The sequence below is a fragment of the Empidonax traillii genome, unplaced genomic scaffold (assembly GCF_003031625.1).
Source record: "Empidonax traillii isolate 1590-97213 ecotype Southwest subspecies unplaced genomic scaffold, ASM303162v1 scaffold103:size1334136, whole genome shotgun sequence".
In the NCBI taxonomy this organism is placed as follows: domain Eukaryota; kingdom Metazoa; phylum Chordata; class Aves; order Passeriformes; family Tyrannidae; genus Empidonax; species Empidonax traillii.
Window position 1 is genome coordinate 298,102 of NW_020955296.1, and position 15,558 is coordinate 313,659.

Consider the following 15,558-nt stretch of genomic DNA (forward strand, 5'->3'; position numbering starts at 1 on the left):
CTCTGAAATTGCTGATGGTGTATCAGCTCAGGTGAGAAATTATTACAAGCTGGACAGCTGTTCATTTAGTTGTCCTTACTAATGAAAAGAAATCATTATTATGAAAGTCAACATTAAGACAAGGGATCTGCAGCCAAAGGCAGCAGAGAACAGGAATGTAAATTTATTATTCTTAGATCCCACAGTTTATACTAAAAAATACCAACAGGGTGATAGTGAACAATCTGGATCATTAAAGTTTGTACCATAAAACCAGTGTCATAACTACAAAAACATCACAAACATCATAAGCCAAACCACATCCACCCACCAAACTTCAAAGCACTTTCAGCTATTTAAATTAAGAACAGTGCTTTACATTTCAGAGTCCTGTTCTTTTCTTCTATTGGTAAAGTAGCGCAGAGCAGAAGAATGAAACAATTTCTCTATAGACGAATTGAAGCACTCTCTCACTTTTATATACTTACCATATATGAACAGGACATTTTTTTTTTTAATGCTATGACCTATAACGTAGCTGTTTTTTCAGCTAATTCAGTTTTCATGTTTTGACTCCATACTAGCACAGGATATCAAAACTAAAGAAGTGATGCCTTTTTTTGCATTCTCCTACCATCCTCAAAATCTCTACTAACAACATGTGCTAAGAGAATATGACTTAAGTTTGCCTCAAATCCCTTCAATATCAGTAACAGTAAAAGTACCTGAGGACCATGAATTTTTCAGATACAGGAAGAGCTCAAATTTACTAAAATCTGACCCTATGCATGCGACAGAAGTGCAACACCAGAATTCTGTCAAAAGCAGCGATAAGAACAAGCGGGGAGCAGCAGCACAGCTTAACAGAGCTGTAACCACTAATGTGAAGCAAGAGTTACCTCCTGTACATACCTTTGGTCGAGCACAGCCTCTGAGTAGGATGGAGGGGAGTCCAGGTCCACGGGCCTGTGGTAGGCCTGGTTGGACATGTACTGTATCCCGTTGTTGACGTTGTAGGTGACGCTGCAGTGGTGCGGGTGATCCAGCACCACCAGCCGGGACAGCAGCACAGGGTGCTGCAGGCGATGCACCGGCAGCGTCATGAGATTGTTGCGCTTGCGCTGGTGGTGCAGGACCAAGGCAAGAAAGGCCACCACGAGCACGAAAATGACAGAGCTCCCAATGATGGCGTAGGTAATACTCGGGTAGTAAAGCAGCTGGTTTTCTGAGGTCACGTAGTCTTGGCCGCTGCCTGCCTCTGCAAGACAAAAGCAAAAGGAAGCCTCAGATTTGTTTCAACATAAAATTGCTTTTGACATGTGCTGTCTTTTCTGCTAACATGCTGTGCAACAAAAGCAGTTTTTTCTTTTTTGTCTGAATTGTGAAAAATTGGATTATTAAATGCATATTGCATGCAAATGGAAGATTGGCTGGCTGTCCCTCAGTCCATCCTCACCCACAGTAAGTGCCAGCACATAAACTATTAGGCAAACTGAAAAAGAGGAAAATGCACACCATAGCAGGAATGCACTATCATGGGAGCATCTCCCCACCCCCACCTGTCAGTTATAACTTTTGTTTCCAGAGGTGAGAAACCCAGTTCAAGCCATAAGCACAGTACCTCAGCTGCACATGACAAACCACACTAGAATCAGAGTCATAAAAGGCCTGATAGGTTGCTGTTTGGGGTGGTGTGGGGTTTTGTTTGTTTGTTTGTTTGTGTTTTTGTTTTGGTTTTTGTTTTGGTTTTGTTGTTTTTGTTTGTGGTTTTTTTGTTTGTTTTGTTTTGTTTTACTTAACATTCCCCTGACACCATTTCAGCCCCATGTTCACAAGGTCATGTGGCCTTCAAAATGATTTTCTTTTTTTGGGCAAGAATTTCCATTTCTGTGCAGGCCATAATTCCTTATGGACTCAAACAGGCTATTCTGACATTCGTCTACCTTAAGAAAAACAAGAGGCTGAGTAAAAACCAAACCAACCAAACTCAACCCAAAATCCACACAATTATAAGAGCATAATCCATCCAAATTCTTAATTTCCTACTGCAGAAGGCTGAGACAGTAAATCCTGATTGTCCTTTCTTTTCCCTATCAACCAAAACTGCTTTTTGGTCATTCAGAATTGCAACAGAGTCACTAATACATTTCTCTAGCAAGAGAATAATGAAATAAATATTGACTGTGTCCAACATAATAGAAGAGCTTTCCTCAAGCACCCATTGTTCAGAGGTACCTCTCTCAATGCTTGATTTTGGTAGTTCACTTTCATGATTAAACAAACCACAATTTCCAGCATCACTAAAAGTAACTTCTGCATTTGTTAATAAGATAATACAACATAAAAATGGCAAGTCCTTTAAACATCCCCAGTTTAAAGCATAGACATTTTAGTAAGAAAGGATAAGATGGGGATAAAAGGCTGTACCATGACTAAGAGAACATGATTTCTTCACTTTGAGAGTGGTGAGACACTGGGACAGGTTGTCCAGAGAAGCTGTGGATGCCCTGTCCCTGGAAGGGTTCAAAGCCAGGCTGGATGGGCTTTGAGCAACCTAGTCTAGTGGAAGGTATCCCTGCCCATGACAGAGGGTGGGAACAGGATGATCTTTAAGGTCCATTCCAATCCAAACCATCCTATGATTCTATGATTATTGGTCCTGCTACCAACTAAGAAAACTAGCACTCAAATAGATGTGTTTTACTGATAGTACCACTATAACCATAGACCAAAGCTCTGCAGGACAGCTGCAAGCCACAGACTTTGATTGACACTTAGTGTAACACCTCAGGGAGGATCCTTACTAAATTTATTTCCCCATGCAACTGTGCTGGAGAGAAAGCAGAAATCACTATTACCAGTCATCAGTAAACTGGCTCACTCAGTAAAGTGAACAAAGTCTGCAAGAAGAATGTAAATCAAAGCAGAAGGGAGGAAGGGAATTGACATGCATTAGTAATTTTAATTACAGCTCATCACATATTACTGTGGCTCTTTTAATACACTCCTTAAACTCAGCAGCTGAGAAATGAATTCAGGTCACATATCACAGACAAGGGCCAGCACAGGGAGTATAATGACAAGCAGATGATTTTTATGCAAATATCAACAAGTTTATTTGCAGGGGCTGATCCATGGATGAATACCACTACCTGTCGCCTTCAGTGCAAGGAAGGTGTATATATATATTATGACATCCCAGTAAAACACAAGACTTTCATTCACCTTGGCTCACTGGTTACAGTGCACTGGCGTAAGATTAAAACCAGCACGGCCTTTGCAGACCTGATGAGATTTAATTAGTTACCATGGGATCATCGTGCAGCACAGTCCCTTCTCTTTATAATCTCCATCTTACTAAAAGGGAAGAAAAATGGGAGAAGTATGTAAACTTCTTTTCTAAACTTTTAAGGTTATTCACCTGTTTAGGACAACATCTCCTAGGTCCTACATGAAAAACAATTCCATAAATCCGAACAGATTAACCAGACTGCTGAAGAAGAAGTACTTTGTCAAAAGTCAGATGGGATCTGATGACCAGCTTTAGGACAGTGTGAAACAAAACATCTCTTTTATCTGGTTTTACAACCCTTTTCAGACAACCGCACACATATTGTGCAGAGATCTGGAGTAAATTTGCAGTTAACATTCTGTTTTGGAGACTGGGATTATCGTGGCTAGTAAATATACAGAGGTGTGAAAGGGCATGAGGGGTATTGAGCTGAGACTGCCTGAGGAACCTTCATCCATTCTGTGCACACTGTAGTAGGGAGAAAGTGAGGTACAGAAAACACCTGAAAACTCTCAGCTGGACATGTTTGACTAAAGGAAACAAAAGCCATGACTCTTTAGCTCTGCTCTAATAACTTTAAGCAAATGTTTACACATGACAGAAGTCACTGAACTGAATTTCTAGATAATTCAGTTATCCTCTCCCAGGAGAAGCAGGTACTATCCAGGCAGGTTTAAAAAATTCCATCTGCTCTGCTACTAAGTGCAAATTAACAAAAAAGGTGAGTGGGCAAGCAAATTTAAATTTTAGGAGTATTTATTCTTTTGTGCTCCCCCCTCCCGCCCTCCCCTTAAGAAGATCTGTTTTCTAATTGTGCCACATATAAACAGTTTATCAATGCCACTTATGCCTATTAAATCCTAGTATCCAGGAAATGCTGAATTCACAGATTAGAGATTTTTAGAGTGTAAAAAGCTTAGTGAATAATTTAAGAAAAGACTGATAAAGGAAATGTAACGGGTTGTGCTCACAGGGCTATTTTATTGACTGTGAACAAATCTGCTGTCTCGAAGTTTAAAAAAAAAACCTGAGAGTAACTGCATTAAGTCTGCCAGACACAGGGATGAGAAGCTATTATTTTATCTTTCACAATCCTCTGCTCAAGCCTGGCTTTTCACAGTTCATTGGAGAAAAAGCTTTTGAAATACATAATCTGAGCAGACATCTGTAGCCTTAATGAGCACGAGTCACGGTCCATCTCCAACAAAGATGCTACTGTAACAACACATTTAAATTCCAACTGGTTAAAGTGCAGAGCTGCAGCTTGGAAGGGTAAAGACAACAAAAATCAAATACAGACAGGCAGAGCCTCTGCACATTATTTACTTTTTGTGCTTGGAGCTCCTAGGGCATCCTAGGTCTCCCAAAACTCTTAAATTTCTCATATTGATGATTTTATGTCCCACTAAAACATAGATTACACAGATTTTGTGCACTGAACTCTCAGAATGCTCCTTATTCCAGTGATGTCCTGTCTACCCCTAGTTATGTTTTTTCCCTGTTGCCCTTCTCAATGTTACAAACAAGATCTCTCTCAGACAACACAGCACCTTGAGTTCATGAACTTTCATGCTAGGTTACCACTGTTCCCCTCCTGACGAAGCTTCTCGGTTCCCTTAGACACCAGAGACAAGGATTTGTTTTCACCTGCATTCCCAGTGTGTTTTTGCTCTGCTTTGGCTTTCTCTGTTTCATGCATGGAAAAGAGATTCACTAATAGAAGTGTTACACATCCTGAAGAGACCTTATCTGTGGGAACTGACCAAAGGAATACAATATGAATTTTGTTTACCAGGTACTTGGTAAATGGATGAAACTTCTGGGAAAGCAGCAGGATGAAGCTCTTTCCAAGTACGTCTCTAATGGCACTGGCTTCACACTTAGACAACCTGTATCTGCACAGACGTCCTGTCCTGAAATCCCGTGTTTAACTCTGTTAATCACGAGTGCTCCTAATACCCACAGACCAGAACCACAGCAATCAGAACAGTCCTCGATCCAAGAAGTCGAAGCAAAGTGCGGATCTATTCCCAGTTCTTGAAGTCGCCCCTCAGGTCATTTTCTCCACATCTGCCTGGCTCTTTGCCCTGCTATTTCCACCTGAAGACTAGACAGTGATGTTCCTGGACTCCCAAGCTCTACTGTACTGACAAGAACTACATTTTCCTCAGAATTCTAAGTGTTTCAAATCATAATGAGAAGTTTATACACCAATGGGTGCTCTGTCTTGGCCTATTCTGTCAAATGACTGAAAATATAGTCATGACCTTGCCTACATAAACAGAGTAGGACATCTTGATATGGAGAACTTGTTACCCATACATGTATACAATTTTTTTAAAAATCGCAATTGGTATTAGTGTAACAACTTGAGCCCTAAGCAATGAAACAGGATTTCTCTGTATAATGCACTTCAGAGGCTCTGAGCAAGATGATGGCCATTGTTCCCAGGAATGCAAAGCTAAGCTAAGACTTGGAACTATATATAGTTATAAGTCTATGCAAGCAGCCAGCAAGATAAAACTCAGGACAGTATTAGTCAGCAGAATTAGAAGCAGTGCTAGCATGTTTCATTCAGTGCATCAGAATGAGTGCATTACCCGTGCCTTCCTCCCCACACTTAAACCCCTCATCCTGACCATGCGCCACAAGAGCTGCGCTTTCAAGTCTTTGCAGCTGCTCTGAAAGAGCAGCTGAGTCAGCCTGAAGATCAAGAGCCTCACCTCTCACATGCCATCCTTTTTCATCTTCTGCAGGGTAGGATAATTAGTCCATGCACTTCACACACACACACAAAGAAAAGGAAAGCAGCAAACTGAGCAAATAAGTAGAGAACTTAAGAAATACTTAGCAGTAGTCATGGCAACTAAAGTTCTAAAATTAACTTGGCAGCAATGTAAAAACCTGCAAAGCCAAAATCTGCCATAAAGCACAGAAACAAAAGGTCCAGGCTTGGCAGCTGGATGGAGCCCAAGGAGGAAATTAAAGTATTACTCAAATGCAATTCAGGATCCCTCCAGGACTGATCTGTGCAGCATTTCCTGGACATGTGATAGCCCAAAAGAACAGCGGTGTACTTTAATTAATTCACAACCAAAAACTAGGCCCAAGAGCAGAGGCAGAACATAAAAAGGAAGGACCTTCTCCTAATAAAGTCCTCTTCTCTAAATAGAGGGGTTTGGTTACTTCTATTTTTTCTCCTCTTTCTCCTTTGTAAGTGGAGGGTCACCAACAAGGAGCCTGCCATGAAGTTAGTTACTATACACTTCTTGTAACATTTTATGACAGGAAGATGCCACTCAGGAAGAGCCTGATGCACTGAAAGCTCTAGGGGCCTCCACAACTATTGGCCTCTTTCCAGCCACTACATCAAACCTGCTCTGCAGAATGAAAATCTCAAGTTGCAGCCACTAAAAGGCTATGTGGTAGACCAAGCTTATAAAAGAAATCAATAATGTGCTTCAAAGAAAGAAAAAGTGTTACCTTCACAGCATTAACATGCTCTTGGTAGTCCAGCCAAGACATTAGACAACTACACACCTCCCAGGCTCGAGCCCTAGTTCTAGCAAGGTGCCTAAGCTGGAGATAGCAGCCACTGATCTTGTACCATTGCCTGCTCCTTCCCCCTAAACTCCCCAGAGAAATTGCAGTCTCACTTTGTTCCAGCCACAAACAGTATAAACTCCATAAAATGTCCAGGTTTTGGGTCTTTGGTAGCTATGCAATCCATTGCATACCATTAATGACTAGTATAGGATAGTCTTGAAAGTTTAAACAAAATAATGTTTTAATGGAAAAGTAATCAGACTGTGAAATTCAATCAGCAAGACCCAAATATACTCAGTCTCCAATATTCAAATAGTAATGGCCATAAACTAATACACAAGAAGTTTGACCTCAACATGAGGAAAAACTTTATGTTGAGGGTGGCAGAGCACTGGAACAGGCTGCCCAGGGAGGTTGTGCAGTCTCCCTCTCTGGAGACATTCAAAACCCACCAGAACACATTTCTGTGCCACCTGCTCTAGGTGACCCTGCCTTGGCAGCGGGGGTTGGACTGGATGATCTCCAGAGGTCCCTTCCAACCCTAACAATTCTGTGATTCTGTAATATCAGCTTTATCTTCACTTCTTTAAGTAATGGCACACCAAGTATATTTTCTACACTGGCAAATTTGTGTGCAAGTGCACCGTCCTGTCTTCTGCAAAGGTTAATTGGACCTCTGAGGTAGGTAAGAGCCTGGACGTTGTATCTGCTCCCTGCTAGCACAGAAGCATGCTCTACCTTCAAGTCAAAAGTATGAAGGAAGACAGGTTTTTCAAAGGCCATGAGTGGCTTTGCCTTTCCTATTCCAGTCTGAGTGTTTGGAATCCAAGTTTCCATGGCATACTCCACTAACATTCCTTAGAATCATTTGAATATCTAGGAGGCAGAGAAACCCAACAAATCAAAACAAAAAGTAAGCTAATTAAAATGAAAACCAGTGGATGAAATGCTCATGTTTTTATCATCTATCAACCCTGAAACTAAATTACACCCATTGCAAAACTGTTACCAGTTTATCTTGAGTGATCTACATGCCTGAAAAAAATGCATGTTACTTCAACGGAAAAAGCTGAATGTGGGATGCTGTACAGGACAGACAGTAAAACTGCATTTTTAAAGCATCATTCTGGAGGCTGGTAAGAAGAGACAAGTATTCAGCTAGAACGTGCACATTAACTTTTTACTGGATGCTGATTAGTGCTATGGACAGCTTGTGCACAAGAATAATAATAAGGCTTGAGGAGATGCAGTGCAGAGTTTATGGAGCCTGCAGTGTCAGGTATACTTGGCAAGAATTACTGTTTAAGTGTGATTGAGATATACTGTAGTGTAATTATAATTAGTTTATAAATTTAGTCTTATCATTCAAAAGGTGTATTTTAATGGCTCTGATTTTTTAAAAAGTGCTAGTACAAAGTCCCTTCCCTGTCCTATATTACTATTATCAATCCTACTCTTTTCTAGAATTGTGAAGAACAGATGCTGTCTGATACACAGTCACACAGCTTTACTTGTTCAAGATAGTGTCCTAACAATTTAGAAACCATGAGCAGGTTGTGATCTTGAATAAAAAAAAGGATCAAAACAGCAGAGAGACAAGACCTGCCAGGTCATGTAATCCCGTTCCTAGGGTCACATTTCACATCATCCATTCATATCTACTCAATGCCCCTTCAATGACTGCTTTTAGGAGAAGAAACAGAAGAAATCAGCAGCAAATCCACTCCAGCAAGAGCCTGCAGGCTCTAGGCTTTAGAACCCTCTGGCTCTAGGAAGCAAAAGGAGATGGGAGACCACAAGAACTGAGTGGATTTGGGTAGACACTCAGTCCAAACCAAGATGGAGCACAGTGCTTGGTTGCACCAAAGAAAGCACTGGTGCGAGGTTACATCATGAGATGCTTTGCTTATTAAAGTTATTCTGACTTTGCATTACCATTGTTTGACGTATAAACTATTGTTTCCTTCCAGCTGCAAGCTCTATAAACTTGGAGTAAACAGCAAGAAAGTCTCACCAAACAGCGGCCTCAGAGGCTTCACTATGTTCAGGTTATACCTTCAGGAAGGTCTTAACAGACTTTCTACTTGGTTCTAAATCAAACTCTAAATCTTTAATATTATATATATATATAAAGCATAAAATACAAAAGCAGAGAGGACAGCACTTGGTTGTGAACGTAGCTATTGCATAGCCCTATTTGGCCTTCCTGATCACAAGACATTTCTCTGTCTAATGCCAGAGAAAGAGAGGGGGAAGGACAAACAGAGAAGCAAATGAAGCCAAGAGAAGAAAAAGAAAAAAGCTGCATTTGAAAGCTAGTGTACATAAGCAGGACAATAATAAGCATCTGGAAGGCATTAACACCAGGAAGAAGATAAACTTGTGCTTTTCATCCTCTGATACAAATCTCACTCGATCAGAAAATAAAACACTGAAAATAATAAGCGAGTGGGAAAGATTCAAAGGCTGTGGCTGCCAGTGGCTCATTAGAAAATGGAAATCTTTTCAGGGGAGTCCAAAAGATTCTGATCTCGATCTGATACTATTCAGTAACTACCTGAATGACAGAGAATGCTTATTCAGCTCGCTGTTAGGCAACACATGAACCCTGCTAGACAAGATCAAAATTAAAAATTATTTGAAAATAGTAGAGATGGTCAGGATCACAGGTATTCTGCTGTCAGCAGAAAACAGCATGTTAACTGGCAGTGAAAAATACAACCCCAATAGTATCCAGCTATAGCAAGGTGTCTGCTGAAGTATTTATCCAGCCTCACACTTAGAAAAAAAAGCAAATATGAATCAGAGCTTGACGGAGAACACCATGAATTATCAGATGTCCATAAGACACTAAATACCAAGAAGGGTTTAAAGAAGGAGGGTTGTTTAGGTTGAAGAAAATATTGCAAGGAAGCTTTTAATATTTTTAAATACAGGAGTTTGAAATGAAAGAGAATCAAAACAAGACCTTCTCTAACAACATAAACACATGGGCTTTCAAACACTGCAGGACAGTGTCCCAGATGACTAACACGAGAGATCACAGTTTCATTTCATACATCTAATTGATCAGAGCTGCCACCTTTGTCTGTGAATGGACAGTAGTAGCATCACATCCCTCCATGCCCTTAGATTTCCAGTTACCCTGATGGTTTTATCATAGGGACCCTTTATGTCCTCAGGAGGGTTTCCTAAAGTTTTTCTGAAGTACATAAAAAAATCCTACAAATTTTAAGTATCTACAATCCAGGTTGAGTCTGAAGTTCTTACCCCCCAAAGGCAAAGCACTGCAACAACTTGCTATCCCCATGTATAGCTCTGGTGTCAGTTTTGCTAAGTGGCAAGGAGAACGAAGCACTGGAACAGATCCCCTTGAGCTAACAATGCTCTAGATATCTCTTTGGAAGTACCCTGAGGCATCTAATAGTCCTAAATGTATATACTGGCCTACAGTCAAAGAGAAATAACACCACTTTCACCCCTACCAATCAAATAACCCAAAACATCACAAACCCCAAATTTGGCTTCATCAAGCCGGTCTTCAAGTAAACAGGAAAAAAAGACCAAAACCACTCTCTAACAGCGAGGATGGAGTTCCTCCTTTAAAGAATCTTATCTTAGCATGATCCCACTCCACTGCCAAGTTCAGTAGGAGTCCATACTTCATTGACAAATCTATAAATTCTACAAGCATTAGAAGCTAACCATGCATTCACATAGGAAGAAGGAGTTCATCTCCTCTAATGTTAGAGGACACTTGGATAGCTTTCCTCTGTGGATGGACTCCACATGACATTTCAGACATAAATCAAGATATTATAGTACCTGGGACTTTATCCAAAACCTTCATTCCTCTTTTTGAAATAGGCATTATAAAAATTTTGGTTTCACTTCAGCAAGTTTTCATATAAATAAATTAAGCAAAAAAAAAAATCTTTAATTACAGAATGAAGAAAATTGCTGCACTTGATGAAAGGTTGTTTATTCAGCACAGACAAATGCAGCCTAATGAATGTGAGAGTGCCAGATTTTATTCTTGCTGAAGATGTAGTCTTGTTTTTTGTTTCCAGAGAGATTGTGGAAACATTTATTTTCCCTTTGACCCTGGCTGACTGACTGAACGAGTCATACTGAATTGTGCAATTCTTGACAAGAAAAGCATGTGTACAATGGAAGAAAGAAAACCTTATTTTAAAACTTGTATTAAGAGGCAAGAAGTATAATTATTAATCACTATGTCAAGATAATTATTGTATGCAAGGACAAATGAAGAGATTTTTGGTGGCATACTTATAGTTCTCATTCTGCATGAAAAGACTTGAGGCAAATAATAATGATTAGTACAGCTTTGCATGGTTTAAAAGGCACTGAATTAGCTGATGTGTCACATGAAAATGAACCTCTATTGACAGAAGCTTCATCTAATGCATAGCAGTAGTAAAGAAGGTTAATAGGAAACTGGCTTATCATAAGCAAAGGATATTAATCATATCATTGCATGATTCTATAAAACCCCAGTGAAACCATGTTTGAACACTGGCATTCTATTCTGGCCAGCTTATTTGAAGACAGAATTAGGTTGATGAGAGAACAGCATGAGAAACAAAGATGATGCATGGGGGAAACAGGGTTTAAATATCAACAGAAAAAAATATGATTTATTTAGTCTTGAGAAAAGATTATTAAGAGGAGATATGATTGAAGGATTTATAATAGCCATGGGTTATAAAAAATAAGCTCAGTGACTAATTTTTAGATTGCTGGGCAGATCAGAAACTAAAGGCTAAAGGCAATAAGGGTAAAAGGAACAGATGCAGGATAAATTTACTGAAACACTTCTCAGGAAGAAGAGAAAATAGGTAAAATGATGTTTCATGACTATGTTTAAACAAAAGATGGGTGACCATATAGAGTATGTGCTGGAGAAAAGCTTCTAGGGAGCATCATTTGTAATAGCTGAGATATGTTTCCATTCACACACACAAGACCAACTGCAGCAATTTTAGAAATCATTCTTAAAGCAAAAAAGGTTAATAGTTTACCCAATTTGAAAGAAATCAAAGGAAGAAACAAAACCATATACTACCACTCCTTTGTAGTATAAACGCAAATTACTAAATATACTAATTCCTTTATAGTGTTATTCCTTCACGTATTTACAGACAAATCACATAAATGTTACAGTAATTCAACAAGATAGGTAAATCTCTTCCTTACCTAAAAAAGCAAGGCTTACTTTAATGAATTACTTACTTTCATTACTTTAATGAAACGATTCACCTAAAGTTGCAGAGCTAAAAACTCTCATCCAGGCTCAGAAATTGGGAGTTCTTGGCTTCCATCAGCTGGACCCTTCATCAGCTCTCCATACTTTAAGCACCCCTCCCCACCCTCCCTTTAATGAATTACTTACTTTTTCGTTACTATCAAAGAGCAGTTAGTTTTACTGCTTTACTCTTAAGGTTCACTTAATTATCCTTGAGCAAGTCAGTACTGTCCTCCCCAGCACTCTGTGGTATTTTAACGAGCCGTCTACAGTGTTCACACATTAAAGATGGAGACTGATTTAATGAGCTTATGTCTCAGCGTTAAAAACTTCACTACACACAAATTAGGAAAGAAAACTTGAAGAAAAGGATCAAATCACACTGGATTCTAGACTAAGTGGAACATAGCAAATATCTAGAAAATATCAAATTAAAACCCAAACCAAACATAGACGCACACTTGATCCTCATGACTCTTTGCTCCCATTACAAACTATTTTTCTTCTATTTTTCAGTTAATTTTGTTTCCATAGATAAAGACACTATAGAAAAAAAAGCCCTCTGGATCCTAAAGGCCTGACTCTGATCTTATCATAACTGTATACAACCATCACTCTCACCTTGTGCTTGATGCTTCCTCTGCCTCATGCTCACCTGTGCAACTCTACATCTTTCTCTTTGAACATTTTAAATACACAAACAATAAATGGTGCAAATTACTGTCATTGGGCTTTTCACAGAAGTTTCACGAGCTGTAAAATTGGAACATAACGGTTACCTGCGACTCATAAAGTGACGGATGACCTGGGAGACCTCTACCTAGGAAAAATAGATTCTAAAATGCAATTTTCTCACTCTGGGGTGTGACTACCCTGCCTTGGGAGTGCCACAGCAGTTTTGAAGGGATTAAAACAAAGAGCAGTCTCCATAACTAAGCCAGCTAAAAGCGTAATTAAATACAATTGCTTGCCGTGCTTCCCTTCCCCAAACAGTCTCATGCATATTCATCACTGTAATTACAGCAGTAAAAACCTCCACGACTAATTATGCCATGCTTCTCATCTTCTATATGCCTGGAATTTTTTACATAATTACTACTGAAATTAATTGCGAGTTAGTTAATTTTGCACTTTGTCCTTTCAAGCTTAATTGAAAATTAAAATTTTTCCATCCAAGTCATTCTTGAAAGCATGGTGCTTTTACTTCAGATGGTGCCATAACCAAAATGTTAATTTAATGGCTTTTAGTAATAGAGCATAGAGGAATACAGTAAATTTTATAATTTAAAATAAGAGCATTGCCCTAATACATATTTACTATATGCTTGTTAGTTGTACACTCTTCAAAGAAGATTCAACCTGCCCACTGAGACACAGGTTACTCTATCAGTCCCAGCTGGCTTTTACATCAAGCTCAAACCGGGAATTTTCTTTGACTGTGATTCAAGCATTGTGCCTAATATTTCAAGTGTGGCTAATGATTTTGGGTGTCCAGTTCTACAATGGATTTTGAAAAAAGTAACAAACATTTCCTCCCTTGAGAGGCAGGGAAAGAGGAAGAATCAAATAGGAAAGCCAAAGTTTGACTTGGTCTAGAAAAATAATTGCCTGAAAAATTCTGATTTAGCCCAGGAGCACATGGTCTCCTCATTTTCTAGGGCAGTCCCTGTAGTCAATCGCATACATGGTAATTTATTGATTTGGGGGTGCCTTTAATAAAAGACACTGTACAATGCAAAATCTCACTGTCTACTACAAACCACCTAAATCCCATGCTGTGACCGTAGATGCAAGATGCAGAACCCCTGGATGAGGGTCCCAGCAATTTCCAGAACACAGCTGGTATTCAAACAGGACCAGTAACACACCTCAGCAAACCAGAGGACGTTTCAGAGGATGACACCACATAGCTCCATGTAAATCTATCCACTATTATTTTCATTGAAACTTATGTCCTTAGTACCTTATAATAGTGGCAATATTAGCTTTGTGACCTATTACAATAATTCATTAATGTTTTAAACAAAACAAAGTTTATATTTGAAACACCCTTTCTATCTTAACTTCAAAGGTTCAATCTTGTTGGGTTTAATCAAATTTTATTGTTTTCATCTGTCAAGAAATCTAATCAGCAAGTAGCTTTTCAGAAGGACAAGAGTCATTTGATAACAGGGCAGTTGTTCTTTACTCTCCAGTCTTTATAAGCCACTTACCTAACTCAATAGGTAAATGTTCTCTTACAATCTTTAAAGGTTTCACCACAAGAACCAGAGAGAGTGAGCTGCAACAATGCAAGGTGGACAGCTTAAAGCTGACGCATTCAGAAAGCAAGTATGCCTTTCATTTAGCAACCTCTCCATGAGAAAAACATCACTACATACAGGGAATAAACCAAGTTTATAAATTCTGCGAAAATTCCTTTTGCTTCAACAGATCAAAAGATGAGTCCCCAGTAAATCTGTCACAAAGATCCCCAGTGCAGGCTATTCTGCCAGGAAGGGAATCATTACTGCTACCTTGCCTTGCACTTACCTAGAGTGAAGACTGGTGTCTTCAAAGAGCAAAAGGCTGAAGAGGAACATTTCAGGCATAGTATGATGTCAACAAATAACAGTTTCCAAAAGACTGGTAAGAGCAACTACATCTGGAATACCTACAGAGTATTTCATAATCTTATTGCAGCAAAAATCAGATCCCAGATACTTTATCTTGTCATCCGTATTGGGAAGTACTTATTAGAGCACATGACAATAGTGCTGAAGGCTTGAGAAATACAAAGCAGGGCCCAGGGTTAAAGCTGTCCTGGACCACAGCTACAGAAAGAGGCAGAAGGGGACTTTCTGTCATCAAATCAGAAGGAAGTGTAGATCATAGTCACCAGAGTAAGTATTATAAGGAAAGTGGGAACTTAATAGCCAAAACTACTGAGTCAAGAGTGCATGGTGAGTTCCCAGGATGAATGGGGAGTAATTTAAAAGGTAATCAAAAAGAAAAAGCATTGAAAATTAAGACCTCAAGAATGCCAAAAAAGCTCTTTCAGCAAGTGGTGTAAAGACCTATGACTAGTGATCCCTTGCCAGCAAAGCAAATGAATACAGTATTTGTTCTGTCTCAGTAGACTAAGAGCTGCTGAACCTGCAAGACACATGTGTATTATTAACTAGGAGGTTCTGAACAAATTTGACTGGTACACTGGCAGAAAGCAATAACTTCTGTTTTACAGATAATTTGCAATTCAATGGGGAAAAATCCCTACTTGTTTATCATGTCCAATTTAAAAGTGAAGCAAAAAATAAATTCAGTTGCATACCTTTATAGACTGACTATAGTTAAATACTTCTACCTTCACAAAAAATTGCAAAGCTCTTTGTAAACAAATCTAAAATTTTCTTAACCAAACAAATTTTTTTCCTTCATTCTGCTAATGGCTAGCAATAGTGCTACACAGATGTATAAACAAAAATACAAGGAAGGG

At 39.2% G+C, this 15,558-nt stretch overlaps 1 protein-coding gene across 1 annotated transcript in view; it reads right to left on the reverse strand.

The window, feature by feature from the left end:
* Positions 1 to 15,558, reverse strand: part of LDLRAD3 (low density lipoprotein receptor class A domain containing 3) — a 103,803-nt gene that overhangs the window by 1,682 nt on the left and 86,563 nt on the right. Inside the window, exon 5 of the mRNA XM_027882214.1 lies at positions 892 to 1,237. Within this exon, the coding sequence (XP_027738015.1) occupies positions 892 to 1,237 (346 nt within the window). The remainder of the gene's footprint in view (positions 1 to 891; positions 1,238 to 15,558) is intronic.